We start from the raw sequence: 17,000 nt of genomic DNA, 5'->3' as shown, positions 1-17,000 counted from the left end.
TTCCCAAAAATATTTTCAAAAAGTCAATGGAGCGCATTATATTTAGGTATGGATGAAAAATAAAAAATACAATCACATTGTGTAGTCGATACATCGAGGGGTAAAAAAAAAAAAGTATACATATAAATTTCAATATGATATTCGATGTCTTATGATACACATTTATATATTACAATAATATAATAATGAACTCTGACCTCCTCACGAAAAAACACACAGGCATGGGGGAGAACATGCAAACTCAGCACAGGTAGGTCCGGGATCGAACCCGGGACCTCAGAACTGTGAGGCCAACGTTTTCCAACTGACCCACCGCGCCCAGATTAGCATAACTAGCAAGTAATAAAACACTGACTGAAGATATAATTGACAAAACTCGCATTTTAAATGTTATTTACATCCGTTGTGCCGCAAAGCATGCTGGGAAAAAGCTGGGAGGCAGAAGACAATACGAATAATAATTTTGCTCAGTCACTGTATGTTAGTAGCATAGATAGATGAAAAATGATGCATTATTTGTAAGTAATAAGTCATTAATTACAACAAGTGGATGGGAATCACCGATTCTTGATCGAAATTGTTGCGGAATGTCTGGTGAAACCTTTGGCTGATCCATTCTTGGATCAATAAGCGACAGCGAGCCGCTCCGACGCTGATCCGCGTCTCCCCTTCTCCCGCTCCCCGCAGAGCCGCATCAGGCGCATGTGGAACGACACGGTGAGGAAGCAGTCGGAGTCGTCCTTCATCTCGGGAGACATAAACAGCACCTCCACCCTCAACCAGGGTAAGCGAGCCGCCGCGCGTTATTCGTGTCAACGTTAAGCATGTCACAAATTCCCCCCCTGCTGCTTTTTTGGATCGTCTTCAAAATGATTTTTTTTTTTAAAAAAAAGTATCGATATTTTGGGTCTGACGAGTGGAAATGGCGGAGAGTCCTGACAGGACAGGCCTCTCCTCGCTCATCCGCAGTACCGCAGAGCTCGTCGGGAGGAAGGAGGAGGGAACGGGCGAGTCAGCCGGAGGTCAGAGCATGTTTTGGGAATGATCCCGGCACTGCGAAAGCTCCCCGCCGCGCCGCCGCGGATTTGGAACGTAATTAGAAATCTCCGTCTTTTTTTTTTTTTTTTTTTTTTGCGAAGAAAGAGAGAGGGAGATCTAAATGAGCGAGATGCCTCGTTACATTCTTTACACAAACGGCGTGCGGCGGGCGATAAGCAGGGGCCGCGTTTTGTCTCGCGTTTCGACTGGATGCTTCCGTACGGCGGGGGAAATTTGCTCGGCGTAAAACGCGGCGGATGATCGCGTCGTCAACGCTTGTCGCGCTGATGCTGCCTGACTGCTCGTTTGGATAATGTCTCGCGCAGGGCGAGGTCTTTATCGTTTCCCAATCTGTGCTTTTTTTTTTTTTTTTTAATTTAAACAAGTGGCGCCGGGGATTGATGTGCGTCAATTTCGGTGTTTCAAAAGTTTGGTCGAGGCTGTTCTGCCGTACGGCAGCTCGATGCCGAATGGGCTTTTCGTTGCTTTTCCGCCGGTTTGCCCGGTCTGCCAACAACGTTCCCTCGTCTGAGCAAACGCGCTAAGCCCGTGAGCGCCCCCTTTGCCCACTGTGAGCAACATCAGGCTCATCAGATCGGCGTCATCCATTGAAGTTACATGGCTCATTCAAAGATTCAGATTACAGCGTCTACATTCCCGTCAGAATATTTTTAAGAACAATTTTGTGTTTTTGCAAACATCAAACCACAAAAAAAAAATACATTGCTAACCAAGCCAAGCCAACTATGAACTGTAAATTTAAAATCTCCCCTCCAACTTTGTTTCATTTATTTATTTTCAACCCACAATGATAATCCCCGTCTGTTTTTCTTGGTGTAAAACTGAATTATTGCTTGCAGAATGTCTTTAGCAATGCATGTTGAAACCTGAATGATGCTCCCAAACAGTTTTAAGGTTAATGTTATGTTGCCTCCTATATTTAAAATGCAGAATTAGCTTTTTATGCACTGTATCGTCTGTGCTTTCATCCTCTATCAGGCTGCGCCAAAGGTGGAATTTTAACAATCTCATCCTGTACTTTCTCCTTTGGCTTCAGAACAGACCTTTCAAACTCAAAAAAAAGAGAAAATCTTGTCCAGTTTCACCACTTTTTCCCCATTATTATTATTATTATTATTCACATATTCTGACATTCATAAAAGCAGCAACATTTCTTTTCTGTTTTAATTTTGCCATTATTATATAGAGTAAACGTAAGCAGCATGTCTAACTTTGGCTTTACTCTACGTCGCCCAGACTGTGTTTTCAACGAAAGCAGCGGTGGTGGGCGGTGTTTGTAATTACGAGTGTACCCCTTTAAGAGCGGGAGGTGGGTGGGGTCAGGTAAACAAGGAAGTAGAGCGTGTGGCATGGTGAGGCCGAGCAGCAGCTTGTTAGAGACCGAGTGCTGCCGTGTTTAAAAAATAATTCTGCAAAAGTCAGGCTGTGGTTGATTGCGCTGGATCGGTTTTCGTGTGCTCTACGAGTGCGCAATTCCGCAGGTGCGCAGCTTCGAGGGAACATTGTCTGCCAGCTTTTTCTGCGTGCCCTCCTCCGCTGCCCCCGATCGCCCTGACTGATGTTTCCCCTCTTTTCTTTTGTTCTTCTTGTATTATTTCAGGCATGACCGGCAACTACCTCCTCACTAACCCCCTCCTCCGCACCCACGACACTAACCCTTATAACAACCTGCTGGCCGAGACGGTGGTGTGCAACACGCCCTCTCCGCCGACTTTTCACTCTCCAGGTGTGCACCTCCGCCTGCGCTCTTGATTTGTTTTTACACGCTAACGGGTCGGGTTTTCGTCCTGGAGGGCCATGAAGAAAAAAAAAAAAAAAAAAAAGCAGCTTATTATCATTGGAGCCGGCAGACAGAGAGCAGTTTTTATTCACAATTTAAGAATGTCAAATAAATAAATGAGCAAAAATAAATATTAATAATAAATAAATAAAAATAGATAGTAAGAATTAATAATAAATAAATAAATAAATAGCTAGGTGGGTGAATACATAAATACATAAATAAATGGGTGTAAAGTCTCTACAATAACAACAAATTTTTCAATTTATTTAGTATTAGGGTTCTACAAAAAAATTTGTTTTTGAATGGGAGTTAATCTAAATCAGATTATTTAAAAAAAAAAATAATAATAATTCAATATTAGTCATACTTTTATCAGAGTATATAACCTGTAGGATCAGTTGGGACGTTACACTCATTTAAAAAAAAAAAAAAAAGTAAGAATAGTCTAAATCACAGGTGTCAAACTCTGGCAATTTCAAATTAATATTAATGTTACAAGTATTACACACTTGTTTGGTTCCATATTAAAAGGTTCATTTGTTCAACCTTGGCCCCGCGGCTCTGTTCAATTTAAAATTTGGGTCCACTGTGAATTTGAGTTTGACACCCCTGGTCTAAAACGCTTTACAAGAAAAACGGACAATCACAAGAATAAAGTCATAATTCACAAAAGAAAAGAAAATGCAAGACTGATTTTTGTTTTTTAATTGCTATACGTCAAAATTCTCAACAAAACTGGGAGTTAATGTTAAATACTTGATAAATTCATCGAGAACGTTGAAGGTATAATTTCCACTGCTCATTATATATGTTTCTAATATATTTTCTTTGCCACTTTATTGCTTGGTTTTCTGAATTTATTTTTTATATTTTTTTTCCCTTTATAAGTTTGTCCCTGCCACTGGAAAAAACAAAACAAAAAACGTTTGCATCTCTCTTCCATGGCGTCTGCGTTTCAACTTTGGTGTAACGACGGACTTTTGCGAGATGAAAGCAAAGTCCAGACTCTGAGCTGAGCCAAAGCTCCTGACTTTTTCCTCTTTTTTTCTCTCTCTCTCTTTTTTTCTTTTTTTTCCAAACAAAGGCATTACCCGCGGGAATAAGGCACTAACGGCTCAGCCCGCTACTCGTTAGCAAAGCAAAAGAGGAGAGCGAAACGCCGGGAAATCTCATTTTCTAGCACGGGCGTCGGGGGCCGTCGCAAATGTCTTTGGCGCTCACGCTGAGAGAGCAAAGCTGCAACGTTTCTCGTTGGACATGAGCTAAAACTAACTTAACAACTTTGTAGCATGACTGATCCGTCTTGGTTTGATTTACAAAAAAAAAAAAAAAGAGCCCAAAATGGCCGGCAAAGAGTTTTAGTTTGGGTAACATGGTGGCTCAGCGAGAAAGCGTTGGCCTCACAGTTCTGGGGTCCTGGATTCAATCCCGGACACGCCTGTGTGGAGGTTGCATGTTCTCCCCGTACCTGGGTGGGTTTTCTTCGGGTACTCCGGTTTCCTCCCACATCCCAAAAACACGCAACATTAATTGGACGCTCTAAATTGCCCCGAGGTGTGATTGTGAGTCTGAATTGTTTTTCTTTCTATGCGCCTGCCCATTGAGAGCTGGGATAGGCTCCTGCACTTCCAACGACCCTCGTGAGGATAAGCGGCAAAGAAAATTAATGGATGGAAATCCAAAATGTATTACAATAATAATGAAATAAAAATATGTACTATATATAGAATACAAAACAAATTAATTTTTTGGGGATTCATTTGTTACATTTATTATTTTTTTTTCTTAATTACGTGCGTTCACTATCCAACTGAAAAACAGTGTAAAGGCTGCACTGGATTATTATTAATAATAACTTAATAATAACACTGTAAAAACAATGCATTTTGCCTGCGAATGGCTGGTAATCAGTTCAGGGTGTACCCCGCCTCCTGCCTGTCGACAACTGGGATAGGCTCCTGCACTTCCTGCAATCCACGTGAGGATAAGCGGCAAAGAAAATGGATGGATGTTTTTCGTTGAATTTTTTGGGGGTGAGACGATGGGATACGTTGCCATCGTGAACTGTACTATAAATCATAAGAATTTGAAAAGACCTACATGAATTTTTCTACGTTTTGCACACATAAAAAAAAATATAGGGCAAAAATAAGCTTGACTTTTGACATTGGCCCCCAGGTGTGATTTTTCTGGGTGACATCACAACCAATCACAGCCGCTGTTATGCAAAGGAGGAGAAAAAAAACACATAAGAACATGCAGACACAGCCAAGTTTCGACTCCAGAGCACGTCACAAAAAGAGATACCGTAATTCCCGGCCTACGAGCGCTGCGCTAATGCTAATGCTAGCATCGCACTCACGCTAGCGCCGCGCTAACAGGGCCGGTTAAAAAAAAAAAAAAAAGGACATACCGGTAAAAGTCACTTCCTCGGCACATATATTCCACCGGTCTCATTCTTACCTTTTCCGGTCAAGCGCCCCGTTGCGGCCATTAGAAAAAAACGCACAAATTAGCCTCATCACCGCATTCGAGTTTAACGCTCGTGCTAGCCAACGCTAACAGGGCCAGTTAAAATAAAACTTTCCGGTAAATATCACTGAGACATGACAGTAACACAGCAGCAACACGCTAGCACAGCACTAACAGGGCCGGTAAAAGTCACTTCCTCAGCACATATATTCCACCGGTCTCACTCTTACCTTTTCCGCTCGAGTGCCCCCTTGCGGCCATTAGAAAAAAAACACACAAATTAGCCGCATCACCGCATAAACCGCAGGGTTGAAAGCGTGTGAAAAAAGTCGAGGCTTATAGGCCGGAAATTACGGTAATAACTACTGTAATAGCATTTGTTGTGACTTTTTTAATTATTCTTTACCAAAAAGTAAGAAAACATGCGTTTTCTGCAAAAAGCGCGATCATAGCACATCTGCCGAGCGGTCTTTCCCAGTCATTCGCACCACCGATCTCCGAGGAAGGCTTCGCGACAGTTATCTTTTATTTAGCCGACGTTTACCCGCGTCTGCGGCGACCTAATTCCACGCCGGCCGAGTCGAAGGAGGGGAAAAGAAAAAACAAACAAAAAAAAAAAACAACGCCAATCAAAGGGAAGAAAAGAAGTGCGTGACGCAGCGTGGGCCCTCGGTCGCCGCTCTCAGATATTCGCCTCCGTTTGATCATAAAACGGAACGGAGGAACGCAAGGGCGGCGCGATGAAAGGCCCGCACGCTCACAAATGGAAAGGGTTCAACTTCACGCAATGTTTACATTTGTTGGCCGCTAGCGCATTTGCTGGCTACACACAATGGAGTCCAAAAGGTTTAAAAAAAAAAAAAAAAGCCACATAGGAAATGAAACGTTTGAAAAATCATCATACAAAATTCATCACGTGCCGTCAGAGGATGTTCTTTGAGCAAAATATTTTTGCATCGTTTTGCTTTTTTTCGTGTCATCGAGCAGTCGAATGAAAGCTCAACAACAGCTGAGCTGCTCGTTCGGAATTGTTTTAATGATTTTTCCTTTGTTTTATTTGAATGTTCAGAACTCTTATAATGTTTGGAAACCTCTTTTTTTTTTTAGAATTATTAGTTTGTTTAGTACCGAGTATGTGATTGGCTGGCGACCAGTTCAGGGTCTACCCCGACTCCTGCCTGTAGATAGCTGGGATAGGCACCACTCCCGTGGCCCTCGTGAGGATAAGCGGCAAAGGAAATGGATTGATGGATGGACAGTACACAGAGTTTAACGCTAGCGCAGCGCTAACACTAACAAAATAAAACTTACCGGTAAATATCACCGAGACACGCCAGTAACACAGCAGCAACACGCTAGCACAGCGCTAACCGAGACGGTAAAAGTCACTTCCTCGGCACATATATTCCACCGCTTACCTTTTCTGCTCGAGTGCCCCATTGCAGTCGTTAAAAAAAATGCATAAATTAGCCGCATCACCGCATTACAGTTTAAATCTAGCGCTAGTTAAAGATAACAGCACCAGTTGAAATAAAACTTACTGGTAAATATCCCTGAGATACGCCAGTAACACAGCAACAACATGCTAGCACAGCGCTAAGAGAGCCGGTAAAAATCATTTCCTTGGCACACATCCACTGGTCTTTTCTGCTCGAGTGCCCCCTTGCAGTCGTTAAAAAAAATACACAAATTAGCCGCATCACCGCATTAGAGTTTAAATCTAGCGCTAGCTAATGCTAACAGGACCGGTTAAAATTAAACTTACCGGTAAATATCACTGACACGCCAGTAACACAGCAGCAACATGCTAGCACAGCGCTAACGCTAGCGCAGCGCTAACAGGGCCAGTAAAAATCACTTCCTCGGCACAGATATTCTACCAGTCTCATTCTTACCTTTTCCGCTCGAGTGCCCCCCTGCGGCCATTAGAAAAAATGCACAAATTAGCCGCATCGCCGCATAAACCGCAGGGTCGAAAGCGTGTGGGGAAAAAAAAAGTCGCGGCTTGTAGGCCGGAAATTGCGGTACATATGTCGTCGTATGTATTTGGTTCAATTTTTGTCGAAATGGGAACTGTCACATCAGAATCAGCTCAGGGATTGGCCCCGTCGCTCCCCCCTCGTGAGGATAAGCGGCTCAGACAATGTATGTCTGCGTTAGCCGCGGTCCCGCTCCTGCCCCCAGAGGAACATTAGCTGCATTTACGGTCGTATTTATGAGCCAATCAAGAAGCAATCTAACATATGGACATCTGTTTTCCGGGAAACGCAGCGACAGATTCCCCGAGTAGGAACGTCGCGACGGGAGAGGCAAGCTCTTTTTCACAATCGGCCTGCTATAATCGTTACATTTAGCGCCCTGGGGGGCGGAGGGGTTTGGGGGGGGGGGGGGGGGGGGGTCAGATCGTCATGTCTTATGAGTGTATTAATACTAAGTAATGCTTGGCAGATGTTCCTCCCCGCGCCGAAGCATCGTGAACATCTTGGATGAATTTTCCCTTGGATGGAATCCCACAGCGCAGCTGTCCCGGCGTCCACTCGGATTCAGTTTCCATCATTCCTAGCCGCCCCCCCCCCCCACACACACACACCCCCCACCCACACCCACAGCCCCCCACCTGCGAATCTCCCGACGGACAATGCCCGCTCGTGCATAAACACATGCAAATTTCGGTCGTCACCTGACCTCCTTTCTTCTTCCGAGAATCACTTTCATGCCCGCGAGCCCCGTCGTCCTTTCATTTTCATTTTTTTTTATGATTATTATTATTATTATTTTGTTTATTTGATTGCTTGATTTGAGCGCCGAGCTCGCCGCCACTGAAATGTCAGCCCGCCGCCGCCTCATAAAAAAAAAAAAAAAAAATCCTCTCGTGAAATCAAAGTGCATCAAACGAGAGCGAGCGTATCAAGGTTCGCGCGAGTGCTCGGGAAAACAACAGCGGCAAAAAAAAAAAACAAAAAAAAAAAACACTCAAGCGTTCTTCTCAAGGTCGGAAAAAGTATTGGAAGCGGTTTGCATGTCAATCATAGAGTTGCCAACACATACCTAAGATCTAACTTCAACACTTGGAACAAAGAAAAACTTTATTTGGATTGAAGTGAATTGTTACATTTATTCAATTTTCAAATCCATCCATCCATTTTCATAACCGCTTATCCTCACGAGGGTCGCGCGGAGTGCCGGAGCCTATCCCAGCTGTCAACGGGCAGGAGGCGGGGTTACACCCTGAACTGGTTGCCAGCCAATCGCAGGGGAAAATATTTTTCATTGGCATTATTATTACAGTGTTATTATGAAGTTATTATCAATAATAATCCAGTGCTGCATCACACTGTTGTGCAGTTGGTTTTTCAGTTGGATAGTGAACGCACATAATAATGAAAAAAAAATACAATGAATGACTTTTAAAAAATAATTATAACAAATGAATCCCAGAAAAAAAAATTGTATTTATTTCATTATTATTATAATACATTGTGGATTTCCATCCATTCATTTTCTTTGCCGCTTATCCTCAGGAGGGTCGCGCGGAGTGCCGGAGCCTATCCTATCTGTCAACGGGCAGGAGGCGGCGTACACCCTGATCAGCCAATCGCAGGGCAAAATGCATTGTTATTACAGTGTTATTATTAAGTTTTTATCAATAATAATCCAGTGCAGTGTCACACTGTTGTGCAGTCGGTTTTTCAGTTGGGTAGTGAACGTTCGTAATTAAAAAAAAAAATACAACAATAAATCCATCCATCCATATTCTTTGCCACTTATCCTCACGAGGGTCCCGGGGCACGCTGCAGCCAATCCCAGCTGTCAACGGGCAGGAGGCGGGGTACACCCTGAACTGCTTGCCAGCCAATCGCATGGCACATAGAGACAACCAACCAATCGCACTCACAATCACACCTAGGGGCAATTTAGAGTGTCCAATTAATGTTGCATTGTTTTTTTTTTGGGGGGGGGGTGGGAGGAAACCCACGCAGGCACGTGGAGAACATGCAAATTCCACACAGGCGGGGCCGGGATCGAACCCGGGACCTCAGAACTGTGAGGCCAACGCTTTACCAGCTGACCCACCGTACCGCCTCTTTTTCAAATATATTTTATTATTTTGTATCCTTGTATTTTACTATATACAATATCAAAATGATTTAAGTCAAGGAACTGAAACTATCTCTTTTATATGTTATTATAATTATTATTATTATTATAAAATAGGTCAGATATCTGTTACTGCATATATTTCTTATTATCAAGGCAATGAAGCAGATGATAAGTTGAGTGTATTTATTGGAATTATTTTTCCATTTGGCTCTTGGGACCACAATGAATATTAAATAAATAACAGGAAGTAATTTGATTAGTTGAGACTTTTGCCAATGAAATCAAAATGATTTCCCTGATGACAAAATTGGACCATTGCGAAAATTACAATTCCGGAATATTGCGTTGCACATCTGTAACCGTAATGAAGGAAAAAAAAAAATATAATATTATCACAGATGTTAAAATAGACATTTATTTATTATTCTTTCAATACATTTATCTCAGTTTGTTCAATTATTATGTGTTCTTATTGTTTCTTCTCTTTTGTCTTTTTTATTGTAAATATTAATTAAATGTTATATGGCTTTTATTATCATTTTGAAGTGATTGTTGGCGCAATAATAAAAAAGTAAATGATTGGAATTATTCTTGAATTGAGAAATGCTAATGTCAAAAAGCGGTTTTAAAGCGATATTTACAATAAGACTGATCATAATAATAATCGCCTCAATGTTATTCTCCCTCCGAATGTGGCAATTTTAAAACAAAATAATAATTTATATAGTCTATATATTTTAAATTAATTAAATAAATAGATAAGTAAACAGATATATAGATAGATAAATAAATAGGCAAACAGATGAATAAATAAATAATATATACATATTAATATATATATTGGAGAAGATTATGACATCTTGGGTAGATCTGAAATCTTGACGACGTTATTCTAGCCAGATATAAAAACGTACACAATATCAAAATCAAAATAGGTGACAAGTATTTGGTATGACGATCCCGTAATATTATTTATCGTTTGGCACGGCTACTCTCGCATCTATTTTTCCAATGTCAAAAATGAGCGGCCCAGTACGTTACGATAAATATGTAGTCGGAAAAGCTTTCGAAACGGTTCTTGAAAGCGCTTAACTTTGACATTGGAAAAGGCAAAACGAAGAAAGGCAAAAAAAAAAAAAAAAAGTCGGACGTGACGGGTCGAGAGGTCGGAATAATTGAGGATCGGCGACGTGCGCTCGCCGCTGAGGCTTTTCCTTCACCTGCTGAGTTCCGGATTCAGTCGTCCTTGCTTTTGTCCTCCTCCAAAAAGTGTCCAACACGCACAGAGAAAAAAAAAAAGTCCGAACAAAGCATTATATCAGCGTTTATCCGAAGGACGCAAGCCGACTGAAACCGGCTCGCCGTTCCGCTTTTACTCGCTTTTTTCTTTTTTTTTTTTTTGTGTGTGTGTCTGATTTTGTTGTTTCTGCTGCAGTTTTGAAAACTGTCGTCTTTGTCCCCCCCCCCCCTCCCACTTTTTTTTTTTTGTTTTTGTTTTTGTTTTTGTTGTTTTTGCACATCAGCTTTGCTTAGGCCAGATAGCCTGAGCAGACACACTTGATGTGAGTGTTGGCAAAGTGAGTCGTCGCACCGTGCCCGTGTGTGTGTGTGTGTGTGTGTGTGTGTGTCGTGCCGTTTGTCTGTCGTACCATTTTTGTGTGTGCGCGTCGATTGTGGACGCGGTGCGCAGGGGTGGCGGCCCATCTGCGTTCCCGCACCGCTCGCTCTCCTTTCAACGCTTGGGATGTTTTATTCATTGTTGTCGCTTGCACTCCTCTTTTTTTTTCCCGTTCTCCGGTTTGTCTGTGGCCGCTTTTCGTGCCGCCGCTCCCGTCGCAAACGTGTCACCCCTTTTTTTGGGTTCGTCCGCTTCCCGCCGTCTCTCCTCGTGGCGCCGATGTTGTTCAGGATCAAATCCCGTCCACAAATGCGTGCTATTATTTTCGAATGATTTAAAAAATATATACATTTATATTATTATCATTCTGAATATATATTTTTATTACTTTACTTTCACTTACCATAATTTGTTTTTATAAATATGTATATGATATTTTTTTTAGATTTTCTACTCAATTGAAAATATTTATATACACAATATAGCAAACAATAGTGTAATTTTTTTATGGTTATTCTGTCCTTTTTTTTATTCTTATATTTTTCCATTATTTTTTCCGTCATATAGTACAATTTATTTATTCTAAAATGTTATATTTTTTCTACATATGTTTTGCATATAAAAAAAATTACTGTACAGTAAAATGGAAAATCCTTTGACCAACAAAGATCTTGTGTACCGTATCACTATCTGTCAAGAAAAAGTTTTTCTTCCTATTCCGGCCAACGACTTTCGTTTTTTTTTATTCATATTATTTATTTATTCATATATACCGTAATTCCCGGCCTACAGAGCGCACCTGGTTATAACCCTCACCCAGTACATTTGTAAAGGAAATACCATTTGGTACATACATAAGCCACACCTGTGTAAAAGTCGCAAGTGCCCTGGTTAAAAAAAAAAAACAGCAGTAAAAATCACGGCGACACAGTAGTAACACGCTAGTGCAGCGCTAACAGGACTGGACCGGTAAAAATCACTTCCTCGGCACATATATTCCACAGGTCTCACTCTTCCCTTTTCCGCTCGAGTGCCCCATTGTGGTCGTTAAAAAAAATTCACATATTAGCCGCATGAACCACAGGGTTGAAAACGTGTGAAAAAAGTCGCAGTTTATAGGCCAGAAAATACGGTATTCACCCCCCCCCCTCCCGTCAGTATACAAACACAGTGGAGCTCAACTTCAGGCTAACGCTAATGCTAGCGCCACCGTGCTAGCGCTTGTGCCGCGCTAACAGGGTCAGTTAAAAACAAACATACCGGTTAAAAATCACTGAGACACGCTAACAGGGCCGGACCATTAAAAGTCACTTCCTCGATACATATATTAAACTAAAACTAAAACGGGTAAATAACACTGAGAAACGCCAGTAACCCGCTAGCAAAGCGCTAACAGGGCCGGACCATTAAAAGTCACTTCCTCGATACATATATTAAACTAAAACTAAAACGGGTAAATAACACTGAGAAACGCCAGTAACCCGCTAGCAAAGCGCTAACAGGGCCGGACCAGTAAAAGTCACTTCCGCAATACATATACAGTATTAAAATAAAACTTACTGGTAAATATCACTGAGACACGCCAGTAACACAGCAGCAACATGCTAGAACAGCGCTAGCGTAGCGCTAACAGGGCCGGTAAAAGTCAGTTCCTCGGCACAGATATTCCACCGGCCTCACTCTTACCTTTTCCGTTCGAGTGCCCCCTTGCGGCCGTTAGAAAAAAATGCACAAATTAGCCGCATCACCGCATAAGCCGCAGAGTTGAAAAAAGTTGTGAAAAAGGTCACGGCTTATAGGCCGGAAATTACGGTAGATATATTCTTTGCTGATGAGCGGTTTTCACAATCGCGTTTATTTTTGCGGACCTAGCATAATATCGGCTGTAGCCTTAGACAGCGGACAACTGCTTCGGAGCCAGTCCACTGGTCTTGACGCGAAGAGAACAGAAAGGGTCCTGAGCAGTATCAGGTCCACGTGGACGATGCGTTTGTGAACCGGGTCGGGCCGAAAACGGCATCTCACACGTCCCGTCTGCGCCGTTTGTTGCAGGACAGCAGTCGCTGAGCAACAGCAGGGACATCAGCGCCATGGACACCCTGCCCCTCAATGGCAACTTCAACAACAGCTACTCCCTGCGAGACGACGACTATGAAGCCGTGGGCGTGCGCGCCCCCCCGCCCGACCTGGGGGGCCTCAACCTGGACGACGCCGCCTTCGAGAAAATGATCATATCGGAGATCGTGCACAACAACCTGAGACCTCGCGCCGGCCCCAGAGGCCGCGGCGACGCCCAGCGGGACAGGGACTCGGCGCTGGCCCTGCAGACCAGGGCGGTCCCGGACCGCCGCGGGGGCGGGAGCGGCAGCGAGGACGACGCCATCGAGGCGGATCACGTCGAGGCGTCGTCCCCGCGGAGAGGAAGCGCGCGAGAGGGCCACGCGCCCCTGGAGCTGCTCCTGCACCCCCACCACAAGGAGGCCCTCGAGGCCCCCCTCCTGCCCCAGAGGACTCACTCCCTGCTCTACAGCGCCCAAAAGGCTCCCGGCAAGCCGGAGGGCCAGGTGGAGACCGTGACGGCGGGGGAGGACGCCGGCGACAACAACAGAGACTCGCTCTACACCAGCATGCCCAACCTGAGGGACTCGCCCTCCGCCTCGCCGTACCCCCCGGGGGAGGAGGACGAGGACGAGCTCTCCCCCTCCGCCCGGAGCGACGGCGAGGAGGCGTACCGCAAAAGCATGCCCGAGCTCGGGGACGCCCCCCCGCTGTCCTACTACCACATAAACCGAGCGCCCGGCGACGGCTGCGTCCCCCCGGAGGGGGGCGCCCCCGACGACGGACAGATGCAGATCATCACCAGCCTCTGAGTCCAGACCCGAAGAGGCGGGAGCTTTTTTTTTTTCCGGTTGATGTCAAAAGAGCCGCTGAGGGCGGCTCCGCACTCCACGGAACCCCCCCCCCCCCCGCCTCCGGGAAATTGGGGCGTTGTTGGGGTGGGTAAAGGAACGAATCGGTGACTTTTTTTTTTTTGGGTGGGGGACGGGGTTTTTTTTTTTTTTTTTTGCACATGGAACTCGTCACTCAAAAACATGATTCTTCTGAGGCCTGAATGTGGACCGCGAGCACCCTGCCGTGTACAGGATGGAAACATTTGAAATATTCCCTGTAAAGAAGTCCTGACACACGCCCGGCGGGCGAGAGAACCTTCAAAACAAGGTTCTCTCTCTCTCTTTCTCTCTCTCTCGAAAACAGTTGCGATTGTAATTCAACCACCGATTCAGACTCAGGCCTTATATTTTCTCTATTGCACAATTAACTTGTCAAAAGTAACAGCTAAAGAATTTATATTTTGCTGTACCACTAGTGTAAAAGGTAGGCGGGGGTAAAAAGTTTAAAAATATTAAAAAAAAATAAAGAAAGAAAAGGCAACCATTAAGTAGCTCATCATGTTAATAGGACTCCTCATGTAAGGATAATTAATAAAAAAAAAAAAGAAAATAAAGGAGGAAATGTGTTTTTGTTCCCTCTCACACTTGTGATATGTTCAAATATGTTTTAAAAGACAAAAAAAAAAATGTATTTGGAGAAAGATATGGTTCCATATTGCTCACGTCCCCCGGCTTGTGAAGTGCTTTTGCTTTCTCGGACAAACTCTGAAGGAAACGTGCCGCCAAGACAAGACATTTTCTTCGCAGACACTTTTCTTCCTTTTTCCGCATTGTTAATTTATTAACGGGACTATTCGGTTTTTAAAATGATGAAAAAATTTTAAAAAAAAAATGTGCAGAGGTTGTTGCGGCACTGTTTAGGTTCATGTCATTTCTTTTGTAAGAGCCCATCGTCAGCTGGTATTTAATTCAACTCCTGTTTGATATCAAATAAATGTGAATTCTTTTTCTTGTTCACAAATGTCCCCTCGCTTGTTGGTCTAGAAAGTGGCAAAGGAAAAGATATTTGGATTTCAATTTTGAATTTTTGTGACATTTGCAGACCTTGATCTTGCCGGTTATGTTGTGATATTTGTGGGAATCATCAAATGGTCTCTTTTTTTTCACAATGTGTCAAAAAAAATGTGGCCATTTTATGACCCTAATTTCCGGCCTACAAGCCGCGACTTTTTTCACACACTTTTTCAACCGTGCAGTTTATGCATTATGTTTGTGCATTTTTTTCTAACGGCCGCAAGGGGGCACTCGAACGGAAAAGGTAAGAATGAGACCGGTAGAATATCTGTGCCGAGGAAGTGATTTTTACTGGCCCTGTTAACGCTGCGCTGGCGTTAGCGCTGTGCTAGCGTGTAGCTGCTGTGTTACTGCCGTGTCGCAGTGATATTTACCGGTAAGTTTTATTTTAACCGGCCCTGTTAGCATTAGCGTGGCATTAATGCTAGTGTTAGCGCTAGCTTTAGTGTTAGCGCCATGCTAACACAAGCTGTATCTAGTTTAATGCTAGCACTGGTGTTAGCGCTGTGCTAGCATTAATCTAGATACAGCTAGCGTTAGCCCGGTGCTAGTGTTAGCCCTAGTGTTAGCGCCGTGCTAACGCTAGCCGTATCTAGTTTAACGCTTGCACTAGCATTAGCGCCGTGCTACCATTAAACTAGATACAGCTAGCGTTAGCCCGGTGCTAATGTTAGCCCTAGCGTTAGCACCGTGCTACCGTTAAACTCTTCTTCTGTGGACTGTCTTTCTTGGTAACTATCTCGTGTTTCAATGTGGGCGCCTGCGGCTTTTACACAGTTGCAGCCTATGTATGTACCAAATGTATTTCCTTTACAAACTGTACTCGGTGAGGCTTTTAACCAGGTGCGCTCCGTAGGCCGGGAAATACGGTAGGTTTTTGACTCGGCAATACATCCTGTTGATCGTGACCTTTTTTATCTTTCGTCGGGCACCCGTTCATTGAGTAGATAGACGGCACCATCCGATCCGACGTTCAAACCTATCAATAGACAAAGTGATCAGGACCATTTTGAGACATTTATGACCCAGATTGTTCAGGTGCCCCCCCCCCACCCCCCTCACCTTCACGCAGCCTCGCCTGCCTGTCAGAACACTCCTGAAATTCTACATCACGCCACCGACAAGCCGGCCCGCTGTCAGCCAAATACGTAGTCGTCCGTACGTGAATCCTGAACTTGTTTCTGCTTTACGGCCGGCTAGCCGATACAATAATTATGAATCGCTCCAAACTAAATGAGATCGACGGATACCGTCCGGCCGGACTGCGCGGTGGCCTCCGGGGAGATTCCCTGGCATTTGGACGCATGATTGACACAACCAAGTGACCTGACCGGAATTTGTATTTCTAGTAGCGTATCTTTTGTGACCAGATGCGCGTAACGGAGCCAATTTGTGACCCCCCCCTCCCAAAGGCGTCTCGTAGCGGTGTTTGATTAATGAAGCTTCCGGCAGACACAGAGCTGCGGTATCATTTATTTGTTTCTGTCCAGTCATTTGTTTCACTCATCAAACCCCGGCGGGAAATAAGTGTCTCTTTATGCGCTAAGAGCTCAGCCGTGTTCATTGGCGTTGGCTAACTAGGTCTCTTTATTCGACTTTTTACAGCGAGTTAGATGGAAGATTGTCCGCAATTTTTTTTCTTGGGACAACAAAAGAGAGCCGCCAAGAGCGGTCCGAAATACTCGCAGTAATGATACTGTGGGAGCCCTAAACAATGAACTAAAATTTGGAAGTAATTTCCCACAGGATGAACGGGGCCGGGCGGGGGGCTTATGTAGCAGCCGCCTGATTAGAGGCCAAGAAAATTGCGAAAAGGCGGTGGAGTGCTGGCAAGAACATGGATCAAAATGACCCCAAATTCATTTGGAATTTTTCTCAATTACCCAGCAATATTTATTTACTCAGACGGGAATAATTCATCGACCCACAGATGCACTGAACGGGCATTTAAGGTAAATGAAGAACAATAACATTCTTGTATTTCTTTCAAGTGATAGCTAGC

The 17,000-nt window shown here is 43.9% G+C and overlaps 2 protein-coding genes across 6 annotated transcripts in view; both read left to right on the top strand.

The window, feature by feature from the left end:
- Positions 1-14,898, top strand: part of LOC133511404 (adhesion G protein-coupled receptor L2-like) — a 153,265-nt gene extending 138,367 nt beyond the window's left edge. Inside the window, exons 19-22 of one of the 5 annotated variants that reach the window (XM_061840291.1) lie at positions 688-784; positions 2,660-2,785; positions 10,939-10,977; positions 13,086-13,205. In XM_061840291.1, coding sequence (XP_061696275.1) covers positions 688-784; positions 2,660-2,785; positions 10,939-10,976 — 261 coding nt within the window. In that variant the 3' untranslated portion in view covers position 10,977; positions 13,086-13,205. Of the gene's footprint in view, positions 1-687; positions 785-2,659; positions 2,786-10,938; positions 10,993-13,085 lie in introns of all 5 variants that reach the window. The other 4 variants (XM_061840290.1, XM_061840287.1, XM_061840289.1 and 1 more) reach the window with 4 other exon arrangements.
- A 371-nt stretch (positions 14,899-15,269) lies between these two features.
- prkacbb (protein kinase, cAMP-dependent, catalytic, beta b) overlaps positions 15,270-17,000 on the top strand; it is a 53,297-nt gene continuing 51,566 nt past the window's right edge. Inside the window, exon 1 of the mRNA XM_061839305.1 lies at positions 15,270-15,374. The gene's annotated coding sequence lies outside the window, so the exon portion shown is untranslated. The remainder of the gene's footprint in view (positions 15,375-17,000) is intronic.

The sequence above is a fragment of the Syngnathoides biaculeatus genome, chromosome 13, assembly GCF_019802595.1.
Source record: "Syngnathoides biaculeatus isolate LvHL_M chromosome 13, ASM1980259v1, whole genome shotgun sequence".
NCBI lineage: Eukaryota > Metazoa > Chordata > Actinopteri > Syngnathiformes > Syngnathidae > Syngnathoides > Syngnathoides biaculeatus.
Note: the sequence above shows the minus strand (reverse complement) of the source record. Positions and strands in the feature narration are given on the sequence as shown.